Here is a 22,578-nt window from a genome sequence, read left to right as displayed (position 1 = left end):
CTCTGTGTTTACATTGTAACACAATAACAAAAAAGTTCGCGGATTTTATTAAATAAATCGTGGATTTTAAAAATTCAATGAAAATAGAATTTTCTTGGCGGCTAATTTTTTTATTTTGATCATTAATAAATCTTCTCTCGGGTCATATAATGTCCCACACAAAATTTGGGAATGGTCGGTTCAGTCGTTTTCACGTTTATTTGATACAAACAAACAAACAGACGCCCAGCTAGACAAGAAAAGTATATAGAGATAGATCATGAGTGAACCGATATATAAAGAAAACTTCGGATCCATCTTGTCCTAACCTAACAAGAGGAAACTACGGACCCAACCCGGCCTAACCTAATAAGAGGAAACTACGGACCCAACTAGTCCTATTCTAACAAGAGGAAACTACTGATCCGACTTGTCCTAACCTAACAAGAGGAAACTACGGATCCAACCCGTCCTAACCTAACAAGAGGAAACTACGAATCCAACCCGCTCTTACATAGCAAAGGAGACTATAACGGATCCAACCCGTCCTAACCTAACAAGAGGAAACTTCGAATCAAACCCGTCCTATACATAACAAAGGAAACTACGGACACAACCCGGCCTAACCTAACAAGAGGAAACTATAAGGATCCAACCCGTCCTAACCTAACAAGAGGAAACTACGGATCCAACCCGTCCTAACCTAACAAGAGGAAACTACGGATCCAACCCGTCCTAACCTAACAAGAGGAAACTATAAGGATCCAACCCGTCCTAACCTAACAAGAGGAAACTATAAGGATCCAATCCGTCCTAACCTAACAAGAGGAAACTACGTTGCAAGAACTTCATTCTTTCGGGTTGTATTAGTAAAGTAAAAAAAAAAACAGTAAATATTTTTGAAATTTCTTTAATAATTAAAAAAAAAAGATAAGTATAGATACATTTTTTTCGTTAATTTGATCTTTTAAGAAATAAGATTATTTATATTTTACTTCCCCCCCCCCCCCCCTTCCTCTTTTATTCACTCTCCGCCTAACTCAGTTATTAACTCCTTTTTCTAAAATATAATACGCGCATGTAGATTCATAGCTAATTAGGAGATACGCATTTATTCAAGACAAGTATCATCACGAACCGCCCTTTTGCGTAGTAAAACTAATGCGTATAATTTATTGATATTTTGACCGACAATGATTAGAACACACAGTTCAATCATTTATATTCGAAGTTATCAGACTTTTATCAAATTATTTAACAGGTAACAGATTTGTTGCCACAATATACAATTTTCCAACCCTTATATCTTTGCAACATGACGGTATAGACTTTTAATAATTCAAAATTAGACTATTTGATCCCACATAATTCAAAGCTCGAAATATTAAAGGTTTACGACGTCGGGTTGGAAAGATATAGACAGTGGTTTATAAAGACCCAAGAAGAGGGGAATGGGGAGAAGGGTAGAAAAGGATGTCAGGGACGTGTAGGAGAAGGTAGGAAAGGAAGTCAGGGACGTGTAGGAGAAGGTAGGAAAGGAAGTCAGGGACGTGTAGGAGAAGGTAGGAAAGGAAGTAGGGAGACATGTAGGAGAAGGTAGGAAAGAAAAGGGAAGAGATGGGAAGGGTTAAGGTAGGGAATGCTAGGAAGGTGGGAAGATAAAGTATTGTGAAGAAAGGGAGAATATGCAGGGAATGGAAGAGATGGATCTTTTACCTTTACACATCCTACTTTCTCTAAAAAATCACGCAGTTTTTGCAAACATCAGTCACATTATAATCCAATAGATATAACGCGGCGTACAAAAATGTACTTAAAATTTTTCACTCTCCGCGCACGTCTTCATATAGATATTTTTAAAAGAATAATCAGTTATTTTCCCCATTAGTTATGAAGCAGCAAAAAAGCCACTAAAAATAAGTTCGAAAAATTAAACCTAGTGTTTTATTTTCTGACGAAGGACAAGCTTTAAAAAACGAATATGAAAATATTATTTAGAAAACATTACTGAAACTTAAGTTTGCTGTAAAAGGATGATTATTGGAATGAAATAAAAGGGGTTTTTATCCTGATCAAACTCTAAATTTGTTGATGATTAAGATAACATTTTAGGACTTTACTGTACTAAACTGTACACTGTACAGTACAAGCATGTACAAGATGGGAAATACTGTAGCAGTACATCCACCCAATTCAAGAAATTCATTAAATACAAATCCAGCCAACCCAACCAATCAATCTGATCAATTTGATCAATCGGAGGATAAATTTGGTCACATGTTTGAAGAATACGATCAATCTGATGAATATGAAAATTCACACCAATTCGATCATTCCGATGAATTAGCTCGATCCATGGATTCGATCCAATCAGACAAATCAATCTTGTCTGATCACTCGATCCAGTCCAGTGAATCGAATGAGTCCAACCTACTACCTGACCAACTATCCCTTCTCCTCTCACTACCCTGCCCTCCACCCTGTCCTAATCATGAAGAAGTAATGTCGTCTTCCAACCTGAAATCAAGCCTATGCTCTTCACTCCGTCCTACTCGTTCCCTGCACACGGAGAGTATTCTCCGTCCTAACCTTAGTACAGAGTGGAACCTGGAGAACATACCAGATCTACCTTTTAGATGCTTGCTCAAGGTTAGGCTTTGATATAAAACAAGGGAAGAGTTTTTGTGTTTGAAAAAGATGTTCCGAAAATATGGGGGGGGGGGGGTCGAATAACCATCTAAATGTTCTTTTACGTATATGTTGTGTTGTTTAGGTATATCTTTTATTTTGTCAACAAATCCCATTGTGAATCGAATCTAGCAATTATTATGAAAGCTTGATATAAAGATATTTATGAATTATATTCAAACAATTTTAAATTTTTTAACTTTCTAGCGCATTTATCATATTTCCAAACTGAATTTGAAATATTCAAAACTGTAAAGTTTAAACCTTTATTAAAATTTCAATTTAGAAGAATATTGCTCTTAAAGGATATTGCAGATTCCACAGTATAACGGGCGCTCAAATAAACTTTAAATATGTTAAGCTATTAAACATTTTCAGTTCAAGCAGAATGCATTTAAATAACCAGAAAAAAATGAGTTAAAACTTATTATATTCTTTTTAAGTCCGTTACACAACGATACTCCTAAAAACTGAAGAACGTAGCGTCCTTACAAATTCAGAGAGTTGCAATATATGACTCGAATCATAAAATAATCAATTTAATTTCAAACAAATCATTCAGTAATTACAACCTACAGTCATTGATTATTTTTCGATTCATTCATATTTAGTTAATGTTTCATAATATTCGTTATTTGTTTTATATAAAATACACTTAAAACAAGTATTTTTCCGCTAGGTGTCTCTGCCACGTGTAATCATTCAAAGCATCGAGAGCTGAGACATCTGGCGGCCAACTATTTCGGCTTTTTAAGTGCATTGTGTACAAAACGAATATTAAGTATGAATTATATACGAATTCCTCGAAAAATAGAAATAATAACTATAGGTTGTAATATCTGAATGATTTGTTTGAAATTTAATTGATGTTTTTACGATCCGAGTCTTATATTGCAACTTTCTGAATTTGTATGGATGCTACGTTCTGTAGTATAAGTCGTTTTTAACAATTTTCTCCTTATAGACGCAACAGACAGACGTAAGATTAGTAGCGATCAAAAGCGATTTTTTTTCGTCATAAACCTATACCCCCTTTCATTTTTTCGCGAACAATCCCTTTAAGGTACCGTTGTGAATCTGACATGCCCCTCATTTAAATGGAAGGTCACTAAACATTGTAGCCACAGCCCTTTATTAACTGATCACTTTGCTAATTCTTGTTTTGGTTTCTAGAAACTAGGACGGAGAGATAAGATGACCCTGAGACAGGTTTCCGTCCTGCTCTGGGTCCGGGTTGACCAGCACGATAGTTCTGTCAAGGGCTGGAGTTTCCGTCAGCTTAGTTCAGATAATCTAAACCTTTTCTCTGCACAGGTTCAAATAGTAAAAGGTAATTTACATAATATAATGTTTAAATTCTGTATTCTTATGTTGATTTTCATCCCCCCCCCTTCCCCCTTTTTTTAAATTTGATAAATGTCTATTTCGAAATTAACGTTTAAGTCGCGTTGACATTGGAATTCAATGATATATGATAAGTCTGTGACAAAGGATTGAAGATGAATAAGAAGGATTATTTATATATATATTGTGGGATTAAGTATCCCGTATCTGAGAAGAAGGATTGAAGATGATAATGAAGGATTATATATTTATATATTGTTAACTATAAAGCAATAATCAGAGCAGCTTCTTAGTTTTCATATTTATTAATACAAATTGTTTCAGATCTCTCGATCCTCAGCAGTCAATAAACATTGTTAAACTTTATATACATGTATTGTAGGATTAAGTATCCGCTATCTCCGAAGAAAGATTGAAGATAATTATGATACTGCTTTGAGGAACCTAGCTCAGCAACATCCTGAACTAGAATCAATCAGGAATATTGAAAAATAATCTCAGTTCTCATTAGATCCTGTCTTTAGATTCTATTAAAGTTTTCGCTAGGTTTAAAAATTATAAACATTTATTCTTAATTCATTCGTGATCAGACAAAGCTTTTAAGGGTGCCGTTATGAATCAGGCATTGTCATATTTGCATCGAAGGAGACATTAAGTTACGCTTACATTCTCTTTAAACTTTATACTGTTGAATGTTTTTAAATATATCTTTGCCAGGATTTGGAATTGTGGAAGTAGCTCTAGGTTCAGAAAGAGAAGGAAGGATTGTGTTACAGATAAAGGACTCCAGGTTCTCCTAGAGATGCAGAACCTCAAGAGAATTGAACTCAACTCAAGCTGTGTTCAAGGAATAGCAATAGGACCAGCTCCGGGTACAAGGATAGATACTGGACTCGGAAGAGATCCAGGTCAAGCTCCAGGTACAAAACTAGCATCCTCTCTACAGGTTCTCAAACTAGTTTCATCCTGTGAGAGGTTACAAGACCCTGGTCTCTGCAATATTCTCAGGGTTTGTGGAAGGAATCTCAGGTTCTTAGATCTAGGAGAATCAAGTATCTCCGGATTAGAGATACTAAATCTGGAGAAGGGAATCCTTCTACCTTTGATAGAAACCCTAAACCTGGAGTACTGTACTAATATCTCAGATAAAGGACTGTGTGCGATACTCAGGTAAGACGACATTTAAATCATTTTTCTTGTTTATCAATTAAATATTGCTCTAAACTAAATTCAGTTTCCATAATTGTTGTATTCGAGCCTAGGTGAAGTTTTCATATCCATTCATTATCATGATTAGTTTTCTGATTTAGTGTGTGTGGTCCAAACCTGAGCAATCTTCTTATCAGTGAAACTGATATAACCGGAGAAGAGTTCGATGAGATGGACCGAACCCTGGAGAGTTTACAGCTCCTGGTTCTGGATTGTTGTTTCGCTCTGACAGACGTGGGACTAATGTGCATTCTCCGTAAGTGTGGAAGGAACCTGAAAACCTTGTATCTGAGGGGAACCCTATTCCCTGGATTCAATTTTGACTCCGGTCCAGCTCCAACTATAGGAGTAGACTCACTCAACCTAAACTACAATCAGCGGCTACAGGATAAGGGTTTGAACTGTTTGTTTAAAACCTGTGCTCCAACCCTGCGAATCCTAAGCCTGGGATTGACTAGGATCTCTGGTGAACTGGAAAAATCTTTTTTCCTCCCTCGTCTTGAGGTTCTAAACCTACCCCTGTGTAAGGGGCTCACGGAGAGAGGTTTGTCCCATATCATCTCCATGTGTGGAAATGGTCTGAGGACTATTGATCTCCGGAATACAACGATAACAGGTGCGAACCTCATATATTTAGCGGGGAGCTTCTCAGGGGTTGCAACCTTACAGCTCTTGAACTGTAAACATCTCACAGATTCAGGATTGGTTCAATTTCTCCGACTGTGCGGAGCAAACCTGCGAAGATTGGATCTGGGTGGAACAAATATTTCTGGTGAGGAGGTTTCTCATTTCTCTGGATTCCTGGACAATCTAGAGTCATTAAACCTATTCAATTGTAAACTATTGTCGGATCAAGGTTTAGGTCAGCTTCTGCGTATCTCCGGGAGAAGGTTGGAACTGCTCAATGTCGGAGGCACCAATATTACCGGAGAAAATGTCTCCAGATTGACCCGTTCTCTACCAGAGCTGAGCAAACTTTACCTGGACAGATGCAGGAATATCACGGAACAAGGATTGTGCGACCTGATCCAGGTTTGCGGAGACAAGATTAGGTTGATTGATCTAGAGAAGACGGATATCTCCGGAGAAGGACTGATTGAGATCACCAAAAAGTTTTTCGAGATGGATATTTTAAACCTGAACTCATGTCGGAATCTAACAGATTGTGGACTCAAAGAGATCCTGAGAATATTCGGGTTCAACCTTTCTGTTTTGAGTCTAGGGGAGACGGGGATACTTGGAGACGGTTTAGATTCATCCAATATTCTGGATAGAGTTGAACATCTTATACTCTTCGGGTGTAAAGAGCTTACAGATACAGGACTATGCATAATCCTCAAGATATGTGGATCCAGTCTGAAAGAACTAGATCTCAGTAGAACTCTTGTATCAGGTTCAGGACCAGATAAAATCTGTACCCTGAGTAATCTACAGGTTTTAAATCTACTCCACTGCCAGGATTTAACAGATCAAGGATTTCAAGAGTTTATATCAAGCGCCAAGAGAACTCTGAAAACCCTGATCATAGGCAGGACAAATATTTCAGGACGGATATTGCTCCAGGTGGTGACTGAACTACAAATCCTGGAACGACTGGATCCCTTCAACTGTCCGAACATAACAGGGAAGGATTTACGGAGGTTAAAGTCTGAACGAAGCAATCTCAAGATATTTAGGTTTAAACAATCCAACTCGTTGAACCAGAATCAAACCTGAAATAAACAATATTACTTGACAATTACAATATTAATCAAATCTTTAGAATACAGGGTTATCTACAAAGAATGAGAAGACTTCAGAGATGATTGTATAGAATTTTAACTATCTGTTTCCTTTTATTTATGATTCCTTGAAACTGTAAACTAGTTTCTTTTTTTGCCTAATCATTGAAACAGCAATAAAAGATTATATTCAAGGCAGAAGGCTTAATTTAACCTCGGAATTGTCAAGTTTAAAGAGTTTCAGGTCGTCCAAATAGTCTTATTCTTTGTGGGTAACACTGTAGAATCTAACCTGGATCTGAAACTTTAGAATGAGATATCCTTAATCCCGATTGCTTAATCTGAGTATCCAATGGACACACTTTTGATTTTCTTCTTAAACCGTTCTTTTTTTAATATAGTGGAGAAAAATCAAAAACCTGTTTTTAAAATTAGAGAGTTCCTCCCGTTTCTGTATATTAATCTTAAATTGCGCGCAAAATTTCAAATTTATCGGCTTCATATACGCGACTCTGATTGGTTGAATTTTATACACTTTTTAGAAAACAAGTACAAGATTAGGTTAGTCTCGATATTAACCCTATTCCTGCGGGGGGGGGGAGGAAGAAGACCCCCCCTGTAGTTGTTTTTTTTACATAGCTAAAAAAATATTGGTCTGAGACATTTTCTGACTTTTCTTACATACCCAAAGCCCTCCCTTTAGGCCTAAAACCGGGCTTTAATACTAACTGCCTGAGTCCTCAGGCACACTGCCTGAATGACTGCTTTTGCCTGTAACAAACTAAATCTTTGTTTTGACCCACTTTCACTTGTCAAATTTTGATAAAATTTAGCTTTTTGGAAAGCCTATGACATAAGGAAACGGATTGCACAAGTTTTGCGAGAAAAAAATTGCAAATTTTTTGCAAACAACCTGTCAAAGGAAATTTGCACTTTTTTAGTTTTTCTTGATTAAAAATCAGGTTTTTTAAAATTTTGCAAAAATGTTTGCATATTTGAAATGGCATGGTCAAGGGCTTTTCAAAAATGTATAATTTTTCATTTTTGGACAAATTTATATTTGCAAACATTTTTACTATCAAACTGGATTTTGCGATAAAAAATTCAATTTTCGCAAATTTGCAATTTTTTTGCATCAATTGTATCATTTGTCATATTTGGACATAAAACATGGGATTTAGAGGGGGGGTCAAATTACCCCCCCCCCAGCGTATCCTGGTTTTCAAGTACCCCAGCAGGGATAGGGTTAAGAAAAAGAGAGGATCAAGCATTAATCTCGATATCCACCATTCTAAAGTTTTCAGCTCTGTTGAAATACAACAAAACCTATATAAAGAACCACTTTATGTTTTCTGATTTTTATAATAATAAATATTTGTATATCGTAACAAAGAAGAAAAGTATTTAAATAAATTTTCATTTTGATATGCATAATCATAATTTTAGTTAAAGTTTCTACTCTAGCAGAAGTTTAGAAATAGTTTTAATATAAAAGTTCTATAGTCTCAAGACTATACCTCCCCCCCCCCCCCCCCCTAGACGTATCTTTTTAGATTAGAAACCTTTAGAATAGTATAATTTTTCATTACCGAATTAATATTAAGTGTTCAAAAAAATTTAAATGCAGGCTAGACTGTCAAAGTTGCCTGCTCATACTTTAATATTACTTTAACTTCACAGATATCTAGAAATTTAAGACAACTATAAAAGTTTTTCATTAGATTTTAAAAACGCGTCGACTTTGAAGTGTTGCAAGAACTTGCGTTTTGTTTTTACATCCTCAACTCGCTTTAACTTTTTTTGGAGCCTTAGTCATGTACATTTCAATACTGCTATTTGAATGTTTCTATTAGATTCAATTCAAAAGAAGTATTTGCCAAAATTTGTTATATTTTTGCCTAAGAGCTTGTTTTTTGGGGGTTGAAGTGATTTCGAGCTTACACTGTTGTCAAATAAATATTTTTTGGGATGTTGACTATATTTTTATTTATTTTTATTTAGTTTTTATTTTCAAACACAAAATACAAAATAATAATGTATGATGATTAAGCTTAAAATAAAACACAAAAGAAAATTTATTATGAGCCAATTGAAAATATAATGTTTGATAATTTTGTTTGATCGTTTTTGTTGAAACAAAGTATGCATATTGAAATCTCAACTAAATATACTTTCATTGAACTTATAAATACATATTGATTCAGCAAAAGTAACAATGTATTCTCGTTAACTGTAGTAGACTTTGACATCTACCATTAGCAAAGGGTGTGAACCCATTCTTAATGACTGAAGTAGATTTTGACATCTACTATTAGCAAAGGTTGTGAACCCATACTCATTGACTGTAGTAGACTTTGACATCTACCATAAGCAAAGGGTGTGAACCCATTTTTGTTGACTGTAGTAGACTTTGACATCCATCATTAGCAAAGGGTGTGAACCATAGATAAAGATAGATTGCGCATAAGACGACATTTTTCATCTTGACAGATATAAATGTACAGAGATGTTTTAAAGATATTCCTATTATATAGATTAACTAGGTCGGTTGTGAACATTGGCTGTTCTTATGTCATTGAGTACTTGTGGTGTATAGTATATAGCATCAAGAAGGTATATTTATTCCTACTTCGGTCAAAATTCCGCGCTTGATTTCTGAAAGTTTTATTAGTTTAATCATTCTTTACAGCTTCCGGAAAGGTTCTGTAAGGATTTTAAGGATCCAAATTGAGCTGGAAAAAATGGAAACCCATACTAAACTCTCCCAAAGTGAATTTGTATAAATTCTAAAACAAGGTTTTCATAAGTTTTAGAGAAGATTTGTACTGAAAGTTTTCGTGGATTTTTTGTGATGACTCTTTTATTATTTTTATATATAACGATATATATATAGATATATATAGATATAGATATAGATATAGATATAGATATAGATATAGATATAGATATAGATATAGATACAGATATAGATATTTCACTGATTACATTTTATTTCAATATTTGTCCACCTTCAACATCTTTAAGGTTTTGACTTTCATTTACAAATTCACAAAAAGAAAAAGAAAATAACAGATTTCTAGAAAAGAAAGAAAAAAGATTTAAGATTGTTTTCCAGCCAAAGAGTTTATCATTTTCATGAGAACTCATATCAATAGTATGCAACTGTAGTGAAGAAATAAAATATCTATCTATCTATATTTCTATCTATCTATCTATCTATCTATCTATCTTTGTATCTGATAAACATGTATTCCTGAATCTTGTTAGAATTAGTTTTTGATTAGATTCATGTGCTCCAGAAGAAGTAGTAGAGATAGATAGATAGATAGATAGATAGATATTTAATGTATAGATAAATAGATAGATAGATATATATATAGATATTCAGATAGATAGATAAATAGATAGATAGATAGATATATATATATATATATATTTAGATAGATAGATAAATAGATAGATAGATAGATAGATAGATAGATAGATAGATAGATAGATAGATAGATAGAAAGACAGATAGATAGATAGATAGATAGATAGATAGATAGATAGATAGATAGATAGATAGATAGATAGATAGACAGGTATATAGATGGTTAGACAGTTGGATAGATAGACAGATAGATAGGTAGATAGATGGTTAGATAGTTGTATAGATAGACAGAGAGATAGGTAGATAGATGGCTAGATAGTTGTATAGATAGACAGATAGATAGATAGATAGATAGATAAATAGACAGATAGATAGGCTTTTTGAATAAATTCATGAATTATTTTGTCTTAATTTGTTGTTTTCATGTTTAGCAGCCTTGAGTATAATCAATTTTGGTACCTTCCATCATTGCCCAAATATCTGAACAATCCAATTCATACTTTTGATAAAAGTAGTGGGGGCGGGGGAGCGTACTAAATTCCCAGTGATGATGACATGAGTACTACATTTATAATGATGATTGACATAAAATCACTCGAAATATGCAGATATTTAACATTTTTATTTTTACTTATTTTTTACTTAAGTTATTTAAAAATAAATCGGTAAACTGGGACAAATTCCATTTTAGATTATAAATCGTGTGTATTTAATTAAATGCACTGGGTTTAACGACTAAAACCTTGATTTGAACAAAAATATAATTACTATATTCCTATTTTTACAAAAAAATATAATCTTTTATGACCAAAATTATATGAGCTTTTTTATACAAATATTACTGTATTAAAATAATATTGTGATTTATTTTCTCATGTTTTATGTATATTTATAGATTGTAAGATTTGAAAGTTTATGCACACTGCACAGTGCGCAGGTAGAAATGCACAGATAGTTAGGCCAGTAGGAGTTAAAAAGTTAGAATGGAAACATCAGGCATTTTATTTGGATTTAAAGAGAAGTTAATCAAAGTAAACATTCAAAGAAAATTGATTAGGATGTTTATTTGTTTATCCAAAATGAAAGGGAATTTAGGACTGAAGAGAATGGATAGGAAAGAATAAAAAGATAGAATTTGTCCAACTGATGTAAGTAAATTTCTAAAAATAATAAGAAGATAATAGTTTATTTCAAAATATATATTGAATATAGATTATCCTTAACAAATGTATGTATATATGATACTTTTGTAAATATTGTTTTTTTTTTCAGTTGAACCTCATGATTAAGAAAATAAAGAAGAATTAAAAGAAGAATAAATATTTCTTACGAATAGTTCTAAATCATTCAAATTAAAAGAAGAAATCCTATTCCTTCACAATTACCTTTTATCATCTATTCTATGACGATTAAAGTTGGTTTCAGAAAATTATTCAACAATTGTATTTTTTCTTCTGGTCTTGTTAAAAAATTGAAAATAGTTCTTAAAATCGACTTTAGCTTTTGATACAGGAAGCGATCTCAAGATCTGATATATGCCCAAACCGGATACACAGTGTTAAGAATGGTCCATTAACTTGGTTTGGAACTAATGTCCCCACCCCCTGCATTCCGATTAATTTTACCAACACTACCAGCACCTTTGTGTTATTCAGCTAATGTGAAACCAGTCTGATAACATTGTCAAGTGATTAGGGTTTCCAAAAGCAATTCCGTTGCCATCAATTACGCGGAATTGCGCGCAACTGTTCGAATTGCGCGGAACTAAATCTTATAAAAATTTAAAATTAAAATGATAAAATAAAAGCAAACTTTGACACAGTTTTATATCAATTTATCGAGACCAGGGGCGCAACTAGGGGGGAGGCAAGGGGGCAAGGCCCCCGCCTAGTTTGATTAAGGGGGGGGGAATGCCACTCCCTTAAGAAGGCTTGCCCCCCCTGTAAAAATATTTAGGGGGGCCCAAAAAAAATGTTCTCTCTTGCCCCCCTAACAAAATGCCTAGCTGCGCGCCTGATCGAGACAATAACACCAGAAAGAAATCTTAAAGGTCTATATTAACTCCTAAATCTGATCAAAAATTTAGACTGTCTTACTCGCTAAATGTTTAATTATGATAATTTCTCCATGGCTTCTACAAGCCACTAAAAAGTTTAAAGACACAAACACATCACTGTTAAGTCTGGTTCGTTTTATGAACCGGGCCGACATCTAACCAGCTAGAGTGAGCTGTACAGTCAGAGGCTCAACTAGGGGGGGGGGCGGCCGGGCGCTCGCCCTCCCCTAGCACCTGAGAGGGGGGGGCGCGCCCCCCTCCCCCCGCAGAATGAAAAGAAAGAAAGAATGGCGAAAATCAGTATCATAGGAACAAGAAAACCAATAAGAGTTATTGTAGAAATTTTATTATACTATAGTTAGTTTTAAAAAATATATTTTTATCTTTCTCAATTCTCAAGGCTAAAAGCTATTGTAAACATTTAATGTAAAAAAAAAGTTCTGAACTGTATTTTATTTGTGTTGAGTTTATAGAGTACAATTTACAAACTGTCTCTTGGATACTGTTATAATGCAGCTAGATGAGAGATTTGCTCCAATAACATCAAAGGCCATGGGTTTGCTTTACTTGTTACCAGAGAAAATAGCTTCTCATACCCTGGCTGATCTCAAGAGTAAACTTTCAGAATTTAGAGTTTTATCAGTCTTTACTTCCAAATCCTTTACTCTTCCTGGACCGAACTTGTACTATACAAGCGCAACCTGGAGATGAGAGGGAGCAAAGCCATTCCAACAAATCTAGACGAAGCTTTGCAGGAAATAAATTCTTCAATATTCCCAAACTTATTCACCAGTAGTAGTAAAAACACTTCCTGTCTCTAGCTGTGAGGCCGAGAGGTCTTTTTCTTCGCTCATGGAGGGGTTAAACACTTGGTTAAGATGAAGCATGGGAAATTCTTTGTAAATATGCATCCACGAGCCCTACAATATTCCATTGTTGAAGGACAGATATTATTGAATTGTTCTTTTTTAATCATAAGAAATTTTTTTTTAAAGTACATTTTAATTCTCCTTGAAGGAATTGAAATTTTGCCAGAAACTCTGATATTTAAATTCCTTTCATTTTATCTTTGCAACCCCATGTCGTAGATATCAAACTTTGAATTCTTTTGGTAAAATATTCCAAGTTTGAAATATCAAATATTTACTCCAATTGGTTCAAAGATTTAGGGATTAGAATATTTGAGTTTGTGGCAAAAACTCAGTTCCAAATCTAGAGAAAATTATGAACCTAGCAAAGGAATTGAGTCTTTGCCACAAACTCAAATTCTATAATCCCCTTATCTTGGCAGCCTGATGGTGTAAATCTTTGATATTTCAAACTTAGACAATTTGATCCGACAGAATTTAAACTTTGGAATATCTAAGTTCTACGACATTTAGATGCAAAGAAATGGAGATTAGAAAATCAGAGTTTGTGGCAGAGACTCAATTCCTTTCTAACTGAATATCATATTTGATAACTAACAAGATTTATCTTCTTTGACAGAAGTTCTATAAAATCGAAAATGAATTTAGATTATGAATGTTGGTTATCAATATCATTAATTCAATAACTTCAAGAGAAAAGGTAACATTATCTGTCCTTTGTCAATGTAGATGATTGAATTTGTTATTTACCTATGTATTTTTAAGATTATTTCTTGCAATTTAATCTGTAATTAAACCAGGTACTTAAAATTCGCACACATATTCAATGAATTGACTAATATCATTCATTTTACAACTGTTGGAAGTATAAATTTTGTAAAAACTCAAGAACAAAAAATCGATTTGAATTGAACACAGCCAAATCTGTATGCAACAACTTAAAATTTCCTTTTTTTCGACTTCAAACCCTTAAAAAAAACTTTTGTTTTTGAAAAATTTTCGAAAAGGGGGGGGAACCCCCCTTAACCCCCCCCCTGAACCTTACAAAATAATATATTGCCCCCCCTAGCAAAAGTCCTAGTTGCGCCTCTGTGTACAGTACACATACAGATCATACCAGACAAAACAGGACAGTACACTAAATGAACCAGCCCCTTCAATGGATATCTAATTCAAACGTAATCAGACAAAGCTTTTAAAGGTACCCTTGTAAATCGAGCATTGTAATCTTTCCATAGAGGGTCACTTAAATTTACGCTAACAGACCCTTCAATCTGATAAAAGCTGATTTACTGATAGTCATACTTGTTAATGATTGAATTATAAAAGCTGATTTACTGATAATCATACTTGTTAATTATTGAATTATAAAAACTGATTTACTGATAGTCATACTTGTTAATTATTGAATTATAAAATCTGATTTACTGATAGTCATACTTGTTAATTATTGAATTATAAAATCTGATTTACTGATAGTCATACTTGTTAATTATTGAATTATAAAATCTGATTTACTGATAGTCATACTTGTTAATTATTGAATTATAAAAGCTGGTTTACTGATAGTCATACTTGTTAATTATTGAATTATAAAAGCTGATTTACTGATAGTCATACTTGTTAATTATTCAATTCTTAATTCTTCGTTTCATTTATTGCTTTTGAATCTGTTTTAATAGTTTTTATAATTTAGCTACTCTTCCAAGAAACATGATTTAAATTAAATTATATTTGTTCAGAAAAATAGATTAAAAACAACAATTTAGAGAAATTTAACGAAAAGAAGCCATATTGAAGTAAAGTTGGAGAGCTAGCTAGATGATATTCCAAAAGATATGCTCTGGATACTTTTTGGGCGATTTTTTTTTAAATTTTAAATAGTTTACTCAGATATGGTTTTTTGAGAAGGAGTTTACATGTTTCTATAAGTTCCCCCTAAATAAATGTAGAGCAATGCCAGGTCAAATATGATTTGAAGAACCCTGTAGAAACTACAGGCTTACCCAAAAAGCATGAAACTGTAAAGACGACCAGAAACTTTTAAAATATAACAGTCCCAAGGTTAAATTAAGTCTTGTATAGAATTTGAATGGCTGTATTTAATGATTTGACAAAGAGAGAAAGGGATCATATATAAAAAAAAATTCATCCTGAAGTCTCATCCTTTGTTGGTATCTCTGTAAGTTTCCTAGATTAATATTCAAGAAGTCTCCTTGCTTGGATTAAGTTTGTTCCGGTTCTATGAAAACCTATATTATGAACTCGGGAAAACAGGAAAATTATTTTAAAAACTTTCAATTCAACTATCGACAAACTTGGTTTTTCAAAAACAAATCTCTAAATTAGAATTAAAACTCTGGACTATTTTTCATACAGAAGAGATGAGATCTATCTTTTCAAATGATTTTATTCTGCCCCCCCCCCCCCCCGGCCCTCACATCTCCTTTTTTGATACTTCAAAATTCCTTTATTTTAATAAAATATATGTAAATTAGTGAAATATAATAAAGTGAGTCAGACCCATAAAACTGAGGGATAGCCAATGTTTACAATTCGCAATTAATGTGTACACTATTTAAAATTAAAATAGTTCTGTTTACAATGCACAATTACTGTGTACAATATTTAAAATTAAAATAGGTCTATTTACAATAAGTAATTACTGTGTACATTGATTAAAATTAAAATATGTTTGTTCGCAATACGCAATTACTGTGAACACTATTATAATTAAAATAGGTCTGTTTACAATGCACAATTACTGTGTACAATATTTAAAATTAAAATAGGTCTATTTACAATGCGTAATTACTGTGTACATTAATTAAAATTAAAATATGTTTGTTCGCAATACGCAATTACTGTGAACACTATTATAATTAAAATAGGTCTGTTTACAATGCGCGATTACTGTGTACACTATTATAATTAAAATAGGTCTGTTTACAATGCGCGATTACTGTGTACACTATTAAAAATTAAAAATTTGAGACTTAACGTCGTCTTCCTAGTCCACTATTATGTGGATCCGACTGTAGTACAATCTTTAATTTATCTAATCCCGACATAATTTAATCTTATATATCCATAGATTTTTATTCATCCATCTATCTATCATCTATCTATCTATCTATCTATCTATCTATCTATTTATCTATCTATCTATCTATCTATCTATCTATCTATCTATCTATCTATCTATCTATCTATCTATCTATCTATCTATTTATCTATCTATCTATATATATATCTATCTATCTATCCATCTATCTATCTATCTATCTATCTATCTATCTATCTATCTATCTACTAATCCATCTATCTACCTTGAATCTGGAGAATTGGAAGCCTAATGATGGTTTTATACAGTATACAGGGACCAGATCATCCACAACATCATTATACTTCAGAACTTCAACAATACTCCTATTCCTAAAGAACACTCCACAGGAACTCCTATTCATAAATAATACTCCTACAGGAACTCCTATTTCTAAACAATACTCCTACAGGAACTCCTATTCATAAATAATACTCCTACAGGAACTCCTATGCCTAAACAATACTCCTACAGGAACTCCTATTCCTTAATAATACTCCTACAGGAACTCCTAACTCCTATTCCTAAATAAAACTCCTACAGGGACTCCTATTCCTAAAAAATACTCCTACAGGAACTCCTATTTCTATACAATACTCCTACAGGAACTCCTATTCCTAATTAATACTCCTGCAGGAACTCCTATTCCTTAATAATACTCCTACAGGAACTCCTAACTCCTATTCCTAAAAAAACTCCTACAGGAACTCCTATTCCCAAACAATACTCCTACAGGAATTCCTCTTTTCCTAAACAATACTCCTACAGGAACTCATATTCCTAAATATATAATACTCCTACAGGAACTCCTATTCCTAACACAATACTCCTACAGGAACTCCTATTCCTAAACAATACTCCTACAGGAACTCTTCTTTTCCTAAACAATACTCCTACAGNCCAACGCCCCTCAAATCTCCTTTTTTAATACTTCAAAATTCCTTCATTTTAATAAAATATATGTAAATTAGTGAAATATAATAAAGTGAGTTAGACCCATAAAACTGAGGGATAGCCAAATGGAAGACGATATTTAAGAAATGTATATTTAACTAATTAAATAAAATCGATTGACCTGTAGCTTGAAAAACTATTTTTTAAATATAATAGGTCCGTTTATAATGCGCTATTACTGTGTACACTATTTCTAAACATACTTCTACAGGAACTCCTATTTCTAATTAATACTCCTACAGGAACTCCTATTTCTAATTAATACTCCTACAGGAACTCCTATTCCTAATTAATACTCGTACAGGAACTCCTATTCCTAATTAATACTCCTACAGGAACTCCTATTTCTATTTAATACTCGTACAGGAACTCCTATTCCTAATTAATACTTGTACAGGAACTCCTATTCCTAATTAATACTCGTACAGGAACTCCTATTCCTAATTAATACTCCTACAGGAACTCCTATTCCTAATTAATACTCGTACAGGAACTCCTATTCCTAATTAATACTCCTACAGGAACTCCTATTCCTAATTAATATTCGTACAGGAACTACAAAATGGAGGCCAAATAAAATTATTTTATCCGATCACCAAACCAAATTCATCACATCCTGTTAGTTTTATTCTAAAATTGTATTCTAGACAAGTATGATTTTATTACACAAAGCAACGTTTTTACACTGATTTTCAAAACGAAAAATGGAAAAGGGTTTTTAAATTGTTTTGAAATATCGTTTTGGTTTTTATCTTTAATCATAGTAAAAACTTTGCTGTGTGCAATAAAGCAAACTGGTATAGCATGCAATTTTAAAATAGGATTTCCATCTCAGATTCTTGTGAAACCTTCAAAAATCCTAAAACTTTGAATGTTTTAAAAACAGGCCTCAAAACCATGATCCTTATTATGTATGAGTCAAAAATTATAGATATTTTAATTTACAAGGATTTGCATTATTATTATCCAACTGTTGAATGATCCAGTCCATGCTGATACTAACACTTTGATAAAGATGAGGTGTTCGACCATCTTCATCCTCACAACCACATCGACAAGGTATCGGAAGCTTCAATAGTAAATTAGTAATAGCACTTGCTACTCCAACTGTCAATGACATCTCATTTCTTTAAATTTCTTTCATGAGAGGGTTGTTAAGACTGATTTGAGAGGGTTGTTAAGACTGATTGTTATAATTACTTACTTGAGATTTTATGTTAATGACAAATATTAAATAAGCCGTATCAATGACAAAGGAATGCTGCAAAACTGAGCCCTCGATATAAAAGCAAGTCATAATTCCTGAAACCCAGGTTTAAGGCTCAATTAGACACAACTCTGATTATTGCTTGTGTCATGTGATTGACAGCTGCAAGATCTTTGGCTCGACTTGCGATGTTAGGCCTAGGGTTTCAAATCGGAATTCCGTTGAGCGGAATTGCACACAATTAATTGCTTCCACTTGGGCCATTTTTTTATGCAGAATTGCTCTATGATGGCGAACAAGTAAGCATTTAATATTCGCAGAAATGTTTGTTTAAAGTTTAAATTGATTTTTTTTATTAACTTGTGCCGTAAATAAGCCCCAATGATAGCAATAATCGCTTTTGATCGCTACTAATCTAACTTCTATATATTGCATCTATAAGGAGAAAATTGTTAAAAACTACTTATACTGAATAACCTCGCATCCTTACAAATTCAGAAAGTTGCAATATTCAACTCGTATCGTAAAAAAAATCAATTTAATTTCAAACAAATCATTCATATATTACAACCTATAGTCATCAATTATTTTTCAACGCATTCCTATAAAGTTAATATTTCATAATCTTTTGTATTCGTTTTGTATACAATGCATTTAAAATGCCAAAATAGTTGGCCGGCAGAAGTTTCTGTTCTGGATGCTTTGAATGATTATGCATGGCAGAGACACCTAGTGGAAAAAAGTTGTTTAAAGTGCATTGTATGTAAAACAAATAATAAATATTATGAAATATTAACTATATATGAATGCGTCAAAAAATAATCAATGACTTTAGGTTGTAATATCTGAATGAGCATCCATACAAATTCAGAAAGTTGCAATATTCAACTCAGATCGTAAAAAAATCAATTTAATTTAAAACAAATCATTCATATATTACAACCTAAAGTCATCAATTATTTTTCAATGCATTTGTATAAAGTAAATATTTCATAATCTGTTGTAATCGTTTTGTATACAATGCATTTAAAACGCCAAAATAGTTGGCTGCCAGAAGTCTCTGTTCTGGATGCTTTGAATGATTATGCATGGCAGAGACACCTAGGGGAAAAAAGTTGTTTAAAGTGCATTGTATGTAAAACAAATAACGAATATTATGAAATATTAACTATATATGAATGTGTCAAAAACTAATCAATGAATATAGGTTGTAATATCTGAATGAGCATCCGTACAAATTCAGAATGTTGCAATATACGACTTGAATCGTGAAATAATCAATTTAATTTAAAACAAATCATTCATATATTACAACCTAAAGTCATCAATTATTTTTCAACGCATTCCTATAAAGTCAATATTTCATAATCTGTTATAATCGTTTTGTATACAATGCATTTAAAACGCGAAAATAGTTGGCTGCCAGAAGCCTCTGTTCTGGATGCTTTGAATGATTATGCATGGCAGAGACACCTAGGGGAAAAAAGTTGTTTAAAGTGCATTGTATATAAAACAAATAACGAATATTATGAAATATTAACTAAATATGAATGTGTCAAAAACTAATCAATGAATATAGGTTGTAATATCTGAATGAGCATCCATACAAATTCAGAAAGTTGCAATATTCAACTCAGATCGTAAAAAAATCAATTTAATTTAAAACAAATCATTCATATATTACAACCTAAAGTCATCAATTATTTTTCAACGCATTCCTATAAAGTCAATATTTCATAATCTGTTATAATCGTTTTGTATACAATGCATTTAAATCGCGAAAATAGTTGGCTGCCAGAAGCCTCTGTTCTGGATGCTTTGAATGATTATGCATGGCAGAGACACCTAGGGGAAAAAAGTTGTTTAAAGTGCATTGTATATAAAACAAATAACGAATATTATGAAATATTAACTAAATATGAATGCGTCAAAAAATAATCAATGACTTTAGGTTGTAATATCTGAATGATTTGTTTGAAATTAAATTGATTATTTTACAATACGAGTCGTATTATAAATGTTGAATGAGAATTAAGTAAAGAAAATCTAATTAAAGAAACTCAATATACATGATAAGGACAGGTTCAATTTGTTGTTTGTCGACTCCGGGTTACTCCATGGAACTTTCCATCTAACGGTTCAGTACAACTTTCTTATATTTATAGACCTCGTGTCAGGATTTGTACAAAGGATGATTGGTTTACACCCACCCCTGATTCTATCATCATGGAAACCTTGATGATAGAATCCATCATGATCATGGGCATCCCTCAGGGTGGAATGGTGTCTGCCCTCACAACATGATTGGTCTGTTCAACAATGTCAAGATTACATTCAGCGGCTGTGATCTTTGAAGACAATTTTCTACTCTTGTGTTAACCCTTGTTCTCCCCATAGGTTTTAACTTTTAATAATATTTCCCCCTTGGAGACAAATACATTTTTCATTGTTTCTTGAATCTCCAGGTCAAAAAATATCCCTGATCCTTGTTTAAATCTTGTTTTCCTTGTTGGGATTTTAACTTCTGGGAACTAATTTCCCTTTGGAGAAAAATATATTCCATTGTTTCTTGAATCTCCTTGTCATGGTTTATGACCTGATCCTAGAGGATTACCGACCGGGAATATGTTCTGTCCCTAATCATCCCATGAACATGATGGAGGGTGAGGGTGTCTCTGTTCTCCTGGTCTGTCCTCTGCCTTGTCTCCGCCACATATCTCCGGGTTCACCAGCCTGACCAACATCTCGCCCTTTCTGACCTGCATAAAGATATCATTATTGTTTATCATGTACATGGATAGAGAATGTAATGCTCTTGCCTGGGGTGAGAATTTGGATACCACTAGGTTTCGTTCAATGATTGTATTTAGAAATACTGGAAATTAAAAATCATTGTTGCTTTTTCTATTTAAATTGCTAACACTAAATGGTATCCACTTTCCTTGCCTGGGCTGAATTATTACTGTATTTCTTACTTTGGCAATTAAAACCTTTTTCTCCCCAATGGCATGAATCCCCCCTTCTTTTCTTCTCAATGTCGTCTTCACTGTCAGTCCAGCTACTACTTTCTCCTTTGTCTCTACTTCCTGACCTTCTTCCTTGTCTACTTACTGACTTATTTTCTACTGCATATTTTGTCATTCTGTCCACTGATGACTTATTAATTTTGATACTCCCTGTCTGGTCTATCTTTTCCAGTGATACTGCTTTGGGTCTGGTTGATGCTCTGCTCTCCCTTGATGTACTCCTTCTCCTTTTTTGACGGAGGTCCCATTGGTTGAGGAGTTTTCTCCAATGCTTCATTGAGTGCAGTTTTCACAATTGAGGAGCCTGATTTCATGAATGTCTTGGGTACTCCTGGACGTGTCCTGTTCCTGGAGAAGGATCATATTTCTCTATTATTTTGGTTATTCTGCTTCCTGTTCCCAATGATCCTGTTGTTGTTGACAGTGATGTTCCTTCTTTAATCCTTAATTCTGGTCTTGATTCTTTTTGTGTCTCAGGTTTGATTCTCTGTACTGTTTCTATTGAGGCTGCGGAGGTCAGTTGATCCTCTGTTATTGTCTTGTCCTCATCCTGTATAGTGTCTGTGTGAGGAGGGAGGGAAGGCCAAGCGGCCATGAACCCCGTGGAAAGGTCTCCGAAACCCTGCAGAAACAGTCTCCGAACCCCGTGGAAAATCTCCGAACCCTGTAAGGAGCAAAAAATGTGTTTTTCTGGGGGAAATCGCATGATTTTTGAATTTTTTTCAACATATGGCACAGGATCAAACAAAAGTATTACTAATAAATGCAATTTTGATCTTATTCACGGCCCTAGTATATGTTTATTTTGTATTCCTGTTTTAAGCTTAAACTTTAAAATGGACCTACGCAACAACGCACAATGTTTTTAGTATTTCAATGATATTTTTCATGAAAATGCAATAACATGTTTTAACGTAGTCCACCACTTTTTTAATTCCCGTCATCAAAGGGCAGTTTTACTCCATAATATCATTTTTTACTGTCTCCCCTTTAAAAGTGACCTACGCTGTAATTATTATATCTACACACGCAAGAAATATAAATATTGA

General features: G+C 33.4%; 4 protein-coding genes across 7 annotated transcripts in view; 2 read left to right on the top strand and 2 right to left on the bottom strand.

Annotated features, from left to right (window-relative positions):
• Positions 1 to 1,294: 1,294 nt before the first annotated feature.
• Positions 1,295 to 4,506, top strand: LOC111702104 (uncharacterized). Its single transcript, XM_023473676.1, has 5 exons — positions 1,295 to 1,300; positions 1,370 to 1,531; positions 2,092 to 2,628; positions 3,841 to 3,997; positions 4,394 to 4,506. The coding sequence occupies exons 1-5, from the start codon at positions 1,295 to 1,297 to the stop codon at positions 4,504 to 4,506; spliced, it is 975 nt and encodes a 324-aa protein (XP_023329444.1).
• Positions 4,507 to 4,813: 307 nt separating this feature from the next.
• Positions 4,814 to 6,936, top strand: LOC111702103 (F-box/LRR-repeat protein 4). The gene is made up of 2 exons (XM_023473675.1): positions 4,814 to 5,181; positions 5,322 to 6,936. The coding sequence occupies exons 1-2, from the start codon at positions 4,814 to 4,816 to the stop codon at positions 6,934 to 6,936; spliced, it is 1,983 nt and encodes a 660-aa protein (XP_023329443.1).
• An 11,092-nt stretch (positions 6,937 to 18,028) lies between these two features.
• The window catches only part of LOC111702109 (uncharacterized), a 20,295-nt gene continuing 15,745 nt past the window's right edge, over positions 18,029 to 22,578 (bottom strand). Inside the window, exon 11 of the mRNA XM_023473686.1 lies at positions 18,029 to 18,403. Coding sequence (XP_023329454.1) covers positions 18,222 to 18,403 — 182 coding nt within the window. The 3' untranslated portion in view covers positions 18,029 to 18,221. The remainder of the gene's footprint in view (positions 18,404 to 22,578) is intronic.
• LOC111702110 (uncharacterized) overlaps positions 20,642 to 22,578 on the bottom strand; it is a 7,337-nt gene continuing 5,400 nt past the window's right edge. For 3 of the 4 annotated variants that reach the window (XR_002765355.1, XR_002765356.1, XM_023473688.1), the window contains one exon: positions 20,642 to 21,262. Coding sequence is in view for 2 of the 4 variants with exons in the window: in XM_023473688.1 (XP_023329456.1) it covers positions 21,144 to 21,262 (119 nt within the window). In the remaining 2 variants the exon portion in view is untranslated. Of the gene's footprint in view, positions 21,263 to 21,478; positions 22,573 to 22,578 lie in introns of those variants that run through there. The other variant, XM_023473689.1, reaches the window with a different exon arrangement.

The sequence above is a fragment of the Eurytemora carolleeae genome, unplaced genomic scaffold (genome assembly GCF_000591075.1).
Source record: "Eurytemora carolleeae unplaced genomic scaffold, Eaff_2.0 scaffold482, whole genome shotgun sequence".
Lineage (NCBI taxonomy): Eukaryota > Metazoa > Arthropoda > Copepoda > Calanoida > Temoridae > Eurytemora > Eurytemora carolleeae.
The sequence above is the reverse complement of the archived record's forward strand: the minus strand, read 5'-3'. Positions and strand labels throughout refer to the sequence as shown.

Coding starts and splice junctions, on each gene's coding strand:
- LOC111702103 (XM_023473675.1), top strand. CDS start 4,814: ATGCAGAACCTCAAGAGAATTGAACTCAACTCAAGCTGTGTTCAAGGA. Junction 5,182..5,321: donor GGACTGTGTGCGATACTCAG/GTAAGACGACAT, acceptor TTTCTGATTTAG/TGTGTGTGGTCCAAACCTGA.
- LOC111702104 (XM_023473676.1), top strand. Junction 1,532..2,091: donor GGAAAGGAAGTCAGGGACGT/GTAGGAGAAGGT, acceptor ATAACATTTTAG/GACTTTACTGTACTAAACTG. Junction 2,629..3,840: donor CTTTTAGATGCTTGCTCAAG/GTTAGGCTTTGA, acceptor TTTGGTTTCTAG/AAACTAGGACGGAGAGATAA.